The sequence below is a fragment of the Bison bison genome, unplaced genomic scaffold (assembly GCF_000754665.1).
Source record: "Bison bison bison isolate TAMUID 2011002044 unplaced genomic scaffold, Bison_UMD1.0 scf7180017864192, whole genome shotgun sequence".
Lineage (NCBI taxonomy): Eukaryota > Metazoa > Chordata > Mammalia > Artiodactyla > Bovidae > Bison > Bison bison.
Window position 1 is genome coordinate 4857503 of NW_011494764.1, and position 7776 is coordinate 4865278.

Sequence of the window (7776 nt, forward strand, 5' to 3'; positions counted from 1 at the left end):
CACCCACCTGTCCATCCACCTTCTAACTGCCCGTCCATCTTCCATTTATCCATCCACTATCCATTCATCCATCCACCATCCACCTGCCCATTCATCTGGTACGCAACCTTCCATCTGACATCTACCTGTGCACGCATCCATCCATTTATCCGTCCAGTGTCCACTCACCCTTCCATCCATCCTTGTCCATCTACTATCCTTCCTCTATTATCCATCCACCTTCTGCCCATACATCCAGCACTTAACCTTCTGTCCAACATCTATCTGCCTGTGCACGCATCCATCCAGTTATCTAGCCAGTATCCACTCACCCTCCCATCCATTGACCAACACTCTTCCATCCACCTCTGCCCATCATTCTACCATCCAGGTCATCTGTTGGGAGAAGGCAATGGCACCCCACTCCAGTACCGTTGCCTGGAAAATCCCATGGACGGAGGAGCCTGGTGGGCTGCAGTCCATGGGGTCGCTAAGAGTTGGATATGACTGAGCGACTTCTTTCACTTTCCACTTTCACGCATTGGAGAAGGAAATGGCAACCCACTCCAGTGTTCTTGCCTGGAGAATCCCAGGGATGGAGGAGCATGGTAGGTTGCAGTCCATGGGGTCGCACAGAGTCGGACACGACTGAAGCAACTTAGCAGCAGCAGCAGCAGCAGCAGGTCATCTGTCTACCATCTGCCTGTCCACCTATCCATCTGTCCCTCTGCTTATCCTCCACTCATCATCCTCTTACCCATCTACATATCCATCTACCACCCATCCTGAACGTTTCTTCTGCATCTGAGTACAAGTTTTACACTGCTGGGCTTCCAACCCCTGGGTTTCCAGCAAAGGCCCCAGTTGCATCCTGGGGTACCTTGAGGTCCCACAGCGAACCAACTCTTGACTCCTGGCAGGCTCTGTGTGCTGTGTCCTTTCCTCGGTCCCATCCCCAAGGCCTGGCGTGTGCGGGGACGCCACCGTGCCTCCCCTCTGCAGGCAGCCTAGGCCCAGGGCGATTGTGGGAAAGTGCTGCCATACCCCAGAGTTGCCCCTCTCCCACTTTGTCCTCCAAACAGCAAAGACAAGCTGCGTGGCGGGCGATGGGATGGTCTGGGGTGGGAGGTACGCGGGGGAGAGAGCCAGGCCCATCAACTGAGCTCGATAAGGGGCCCGCTGGAACGCTAGCGAAAATATTTAGACAATAAATGAAGTATCGGAGAGGCACGCGTATCTTTAAGAAATCAATCATCTTGTACGCGTGTCTGGACACTTGGCGCCAAGGCAGAGATAGTGCCTGCTGGGAAGATAAGGGTTAATCAAGGATTTAATTCTGCAGGAGATAAAGCCGCAGGCCGAGCGGGCTGCCCTTCCTCCCTGGGCTCCTCTGCACGAGCCTCAAAGGAGCGCTCCCTGGACACTATCTCCCAGCCTGGAGAGGGTTTCCAGCCTCACGCCAAGTCTTCCCAGGCTGACCTGTGCCCTGGGCCCAAGGAATACAAGAACCTCCAGAGGGGAGGCTGCCGGCAGGAGGGGAGGGCCTGGGGGTGGAGGTGCAGTGGGGATCCCGGGGCTCCAGTCCCCCAGCCCCACCTTCAGGGGTCTCTGCTCTTTGGTCCTGGTGACTGTATTATGTTACCCACCCTCTTGGGCCTCAGTTTTCTCATCTGGACATTGGGAACAGCAGTGCCTCCCTCAGGCAGGGCTGGACAAAGTGAGGGGCCAAGTCTAAAGACTGGCGCCTAGCAGTTGTGTCTGGAACACACAGCTGTCCCTTGGAAGGGGCTGACCTTCCCCAAGGAAGGAGCGGAGGGAGAGGTAGGGTCCTGCTCAGGACAGACGGAGGGCGCGGTCAGCCTGCCTCGACAGTCACGGCGCTCCCATCAGCGCCGCCTAACAGCTGCCCTCTCGAGGGTAGGCTGCTACTTGCGTCCCTCCAGTGACAGGGAGCTTCCTGCCTATAGGGACTGCGTAAGCACCACAGCCTCAATCACACAGTGGAGCCAAGTCTGGCTCCTTCCAAGGAGCTGAAATCCATGCTGGAGCTCTCGCTGCTTCCTACCTGCTTGGGGCCATGGGATAGGAGGGTTGCCCTCCACAGGGTGCTGGCCATGCTGCCCTGGAGGCGTGGCCTGGGGTAATCGCCGCACGTGTATCGCCTCATTTAACCCGCCCAGCATTCCCGGGAACCCGGCTTCCCCGCCTTACAGAGGAGCTGCTGCTCTGCCACCCTCTTCACTGCCAGGAGTGCAGGCTCGGGCCTCAAGGACCCTACAGGACTCCGATGTGTCCCCCTGAGGTTCCCGGGGCTGAGGAGACAGCAGCTCAGAGAGGCGGGGCACACGGCAAAGCGGCCACAGGGTAGGAGACCCCAGGGTCCGACCCTGTGCCATGGGGATGGCCTGGCCTTGAAGGTGGGCATCCTATGTCCTGGGCCAGCCTCCCACCACCTCGCTGAGCCGTCTCCAAGCTCCTGAAGCTCAGGTCCCGATTCTGAGACCTTTGCCCCAGCGTGACCCATGGCCCAGGCTTCACTTCTCACCAGAGTGGCTAGGGGCCATGAGCCACCGTGGAAGGGCATGGCTGGGGATTCTGCCCATGCTCCCTGACAGCCCTGCTGCGGGCACCGCGCCTGGGCCTGGTTTCCTCTGCAGAGAAATGGGCTCTGTTGGGTTGGAGCTGATTAGAGCTGTGGGGAGGGGGAGAGGGGCAAGCCCACCCTCACAGCCCCGCACTGCCACTGAAGGCCGACCAGAGGCCCAGCACCACAGGGCACCTGCTGGCACCCTGGATCCAGCCTCACCTGAATGCCACACTAGCAATTGCAAGGGCCTGGGCCATGGCTGCGCCTGCGCACGTGGGGCACCGGGCCCTGGACTTGGGGGGGCCAAGCTGGGTGCTGCCTGGCCTTCTAGGCCAGCGTCACCATGGCTGGAGGTGTTTCCCGAACACTTGTCATGCACAACCTCCCTCCCCACCCCATTCCCATCACAGCAGGAGCCCACTCCACCGCCCATACACCAACCCACACAGGTTCTAAAAGGAGCACTTGTGCCCCATGAGAGGATGCCGCACCAACTCGCCTTAAGGAGAGGGCACCTCAGAAGTAGCCCTGAGACAGGTGACATGCCCCCAGTGGTCATCAGCCCGCACTGGAGACGCTCGGGCACCAACAGCGCCCTCTCCCTGTCGTCAGGAGGACCCACAGGCACGGGAAGGGACGCATCGCTCACCCTGGGTTGCAGCTGTATCCAGAAACCCACCTCCCTGGCCACTGGGGGTGACCCCACCCGTGAAGCCCAGTGCCGGGGCAGTGCCGCCCGCCTGCCTGGGCACAGGCCAGGCTCAGGCCCAGCACTCAGTCCCTTGCTGCTTCCTCCCCTCAAATGCCCTTCTCTTTCTCTGCCTCACCAACTTCTCCTCCTTCACTGAAGGCCCGCTCAAAGAACCCTCCCCCAGGCAGCCCTTCCTTGGTCGCCCTGAGGGCTAGAGTCCCACACCACCTCCCCCAGGCAGCCCTCCCTGTGCTCCCATAAAGTTACCTCTTCCCTTCCCTCCTGGTCCCAGCACCTCATGTCTGTATCTCCTGACCTGTTTTGAGAGGCAGGAGCTCCTGGGTGGGGGTCTAGCCCAGGCCTGGCTCAAGGATTGAAGGGCCTGTACCCTGGGCTGAACACTGCCTTGGCCCAAGCAGCTGAGATTGGGCTACTTACCAGTTCCGCCTGCCCGGGGGATGAGGCTCTGGTCTGGATGCTCCCGCGGAACGGGCCCCAGGACAGGCCCTCGGTGAGGCTGCAGCGAGCCCGCACACACCTCTGTCCGTCTTGCAGCAGTGGCTCCAGCTCGTCTACAGGGAGAGACGTCAGAGGTGTGAGGAGGGCCTGCTGCCCAGGTTCAGTCCGTCCTTGCAGCCCCCTCACCCGGGAGCATTCAGGGGACTGAGGGCAGAGGAGGGCAGGCGATGGGTGGGTGGCCCTGTGGCCTGGCCCAGGTTACGAGGGTGGTGCTGGGTCCTGGGGGCCAGGCCAGACCCTGTGCTCAGACCTTTTATGAGGGATGGCAGGCTGCAGCAACCAGATAGCGAGGGGTGCTTGCCACTGAATCTGAGCAGGTGGGTGCACAGCTCGGGAACCACGGCTGCCACATTGGGATGCGTGTGCCTTGCACAGCTCAGGACGTGCACACAGAGCCAGGTCACCCCCTCTGCCTTACATGGGGGTGACACTGCCGAGGATGACGATGCCGATGAGACTCACCTCCCGTCCCACCACACAATCCTCCCAGCCCCCTCCCATCGGCTTGAGTCCGAGATCTGCAGAGCGCACCTGTACAGGCAGCTGTGGAAATGCTGGTTTCCCACCATGAGTCAGGGACTGCATACCTCCCACCTCCTGGGGTTGGGGTGAGGTTGAGTGAGTCAGTCCTCTTAGCGCCTGAGCACAGGGCCCAGCAGGGGAGCCAGGGCAGGAGCTAAGTGTCCTGCCCCTGAGGTCCTTGGCACAGCCAGACCGTGTGCACCCAGGTGGTGCCATCACTCCCTGCAGGACCCCTGACCACTTTCTGGAAAGGTCTGGACCGGATTCCTCCTGTGGCCTTTGGTCAGCAGCTGCCTTTCTGAGCAGTCTGCTGTGCTACTGGGGGTCAAAGGCTCTCAGGCTAAGGCCGCCTGTGCTGTGGCCGGGGTGGTGGCTCCTGTGGCTGGGGCAGCCACTGCAGGACTCTGTCCCGTGGATGTGGACTGCTGGCCTCTGCCGGGAGCACCCCCAGTCCCTCTCAAGAGGCAGGACTTCAGGGTTGCACAGTGTCTGCAGTCAGGCTCCCAGGCTCGGCTGGGCCTTGCTGCACGACCCACATAACCTCGTGGGGTGGACTACAGGGCGGCCCCTAAAGACACTGTACTGCAACCTGGGGGTGGGCCCTACAGCAAACGATGGGTGTCCTCGTGAGGGAGACACAGGAAGAAGCCCCTGTGAAGATGGGGCAGGGATTGTCATGACACAGCCGCGAGGACACTGTCCCTGGAGCCTCGGGGCAGAGCGGGACTTCAGCTCCAGAGCTGTGAGAGAGATTTCCGACATTTCAAGGCACCAAGGTTGTGCGATTTTCCCTGGGCCGCCTGGGAGAGACACACGTGGCAAGTTACCCACCCACAGGGAGGGGATGATGGTGGCCATGCCCCCACAGGGCGGTCCCTCCCCAGGCCACACGCCCTCTGCCCTGGAAGGCAGGGCCACCTCGTCCCTCGGGTGCCACCTGGGCCTACAGAAGCCTCATGTGCCCTGGCCTGGACCCCGAGCAAGCACTGCTGTGTCGGCCCCACTTCCTGGATCCCTGATCGGGCAGGCTGTGGCCTTAATGGGCCTGATTATCAGATAACTGCCGGCCTAATGGCACAGATAACGTGTAAATACGCCAGGAGGCCTGGCTAAAACGTTCTAACTGGGTCCTTGTCTTCCCCAGGGCTGATAAGGTGGCAGGGGACCAGGACGAGGCCAGGAGGCGGTGCCCTTTATCGGCCCTGTGGGGAGGGGCAGAGGCTGCCCTGTTGCTCTGTGGCCCGCCCACAAGGGGCTGTGTCCTCCACCGCGCACCAGGATGGCCTGGGTCCTGGCCAGGGCTCCGCAAGGTACTGGCCAGCACCGGTCACCTGTTCCTGCCCAAACAGCCCTGTGACGTCGGCTTTCCCCTTGTTCCCTCTTCCAGTACAGATGAGGAAACAGGCCCCGAGAGGTGGTGAGGCTGACAGTGGGAGGTCAGGATCTGAGTCCAGGCCCCTGCTCTCTAGGGCGTACCTGGGTCTCTGGTGCTCCACTTGGCTGGCCCCAGGGGGTGGGAATGTGGGGAGCAGAAGAGGCTGCCTAATGGCAAGCTTGCTGGGCCCTTGTGGGTGCTGCTTCCAAGGCTAGGGGGAGCCCACCAGGGTTAGGGTATACTGCCCATCCCTCCCATTGTCCCCACTGGAGGCAGGGGTCAAGGAGGAATCTTTCCGAACCCCGATGTGTGGACAGCCAGAGCTTTCAAGCCTCGTGGGGTCTGCACGCTCACAGGCCTCTGGAGCAGGGAGGCCCACGCCCCTCCCTGGGCTTCAGTTCTGCTGCTGGGGCCACGGACAAGCCAGGGACAGTCCTCTCACTGCCCGGGGCCTGTTCCTGGTTTGTCAGGCTGGGGACCCCTGTAGGAGACAGTGGTGTCCATCCGAGGCCAGCACCCACCTTCCCCAGAGGAGGAGGAGCAGGAAGTCGTTTCAGTCTTCCCAAGAGTGGTCGAGTCCCGCCCAGACCTGGGGACACAGCAGGGACCGGGTGTCTGGCCCAGGTCCCCACCATGGGCGGGATGGGGTGCAGCCCTGGGCCCCCAGTTTCCCCTGACTTGCTACAGCTGTGGGATCCTGAAGCCCCTCTAGCCCTGGCGGCCTCCTGGAGGAAGGGGCAGAGCACCCACCCACGCCACACCACAACAAACCGCCGGCTCCCTAATCGCGCCCCAGGGCTGGCGGCCCCCGCTCCCAGATAACAGCATGGCTGGTGCTTCCCGTGGCACCCACTCCATCTCCTGGGTATCACGCGCTGCCAGAGAGGACGGCTCCTGATAAAGGCAGCCGTTCAGCACGATGAGGTAGAACCCATCACTTTGGGCTTGCTGGGGGCAGGCCCAGGCCTGGGAAAGGCATGGAGGCCAGGGACCTGAGGGATGCGAGCTGGGGATCAAGCAACAGTCAATCAGAACCCACTTCCCTAGTCCAGGGGAGGCTATTCCTGAGAGGCTGGGCATTAGAAAGGGTACCCCATGTGGGCAGAGTCAGGGCCACAGCAGGTGCCTGGCTCGGTGGGGCGAACATGGCTGGATCTCAGCCTCAGCTCACTCAGTGCACTTGTGCAGTGCACAACCTGTGCAGCTGTCCACGGTGGCCCTGGTCATGTTCAGCATCCAACCACTCAGATAACCTATTTCCGGCTCCCAGTTCCTGCCTAACCCCAAGCACAAGTCAAACAGGTGTTAAAGCCCAGTTAGCACCTATCAGAGACCCTTACCCAACCAGAAATAACTGTATCCAAAAAAGGGGTGAGGTGAGTGAGGCCACCTACTCCTGGCAGACTAGGTACTCAGTGAGAGCTCCATTCAAAACTGAGAATGAATTAAAGTACAAATGAGCAAGGAAGGGGCTGGGGGTGGCAGCTGACCAGGTGCATGACAGACAGGAAGACACAGCTATTTTTAAACGGCCCCTAAAGCTCCAGAGGATCTAGACACTGGTGGCCTTGGAGATGGTCAGCTCCCAACCGCACTCACAGGAAACTTGGAGCCAGGGAGGCCCAGGAGTGCTCAAGCCACAGTGTGAGGCCTGGCCGGGTGGGACCGGAACTGTCTTTGGACTTAACAAAGTGCCAGGTAGGTCCCTGGGGCAGAGCTGAGGGTGGCACATGCTCTGCCCTCAGAACTCCCAGGGAACATGGACAGCAGTGGCAGCGCCACTGGTGGGCCAATCAGGGTGGGCTTCCAGGTGGAGGTGTCCTCCGCCCTGGCAGCCTCCTGTGACCATGTCTCTATCTCCTCCTCCCAGCTCCAGAGAAGCTGGAGCAAGCAGGGAAGCTAGGACTCCAGCTCCAGCAAGGTCCTCGCGGAGGCCTCCCTGCCTTACCTACCACAGCCCCGTCCCCACAGCTGGACACTGGGGGAACGATGCCATCTGCCCTGAGAACTAACATGGTCCTAATGGAGTTTCCGGCTTGTTTATTGAGCCTTAGCCAAATGTTTGCCATCACAGGGATTCCTCCCAGCCACACTGAAGCTGCC

At 61.0% G+C, this 7776-nt stretch overlaps 1 protein-coding gene across 1 annotated transcript in view; it reads right to left on the reverse strand.

The window, feature by feature from the left end:
* ZFPM1 (zinc finger protein, FOG family member 1) overlaps nucleotides 1-7776 on the reverse strand; it is a 38140-nt gene that overhangs the window by 12151 nt on the left and 18213 nt on the right. Inside the window, exon 3 of the mRNA XM_010844001.1 lies at nucleotides 3696-3829. Coding sequence (XP_010842303.1) covers nucleotides 3696-3829 — 134 coding nt within the window. The remainder of the gene's footprint in view (nucleotides 1-3695; nucleotides 3830-7776) is intronic.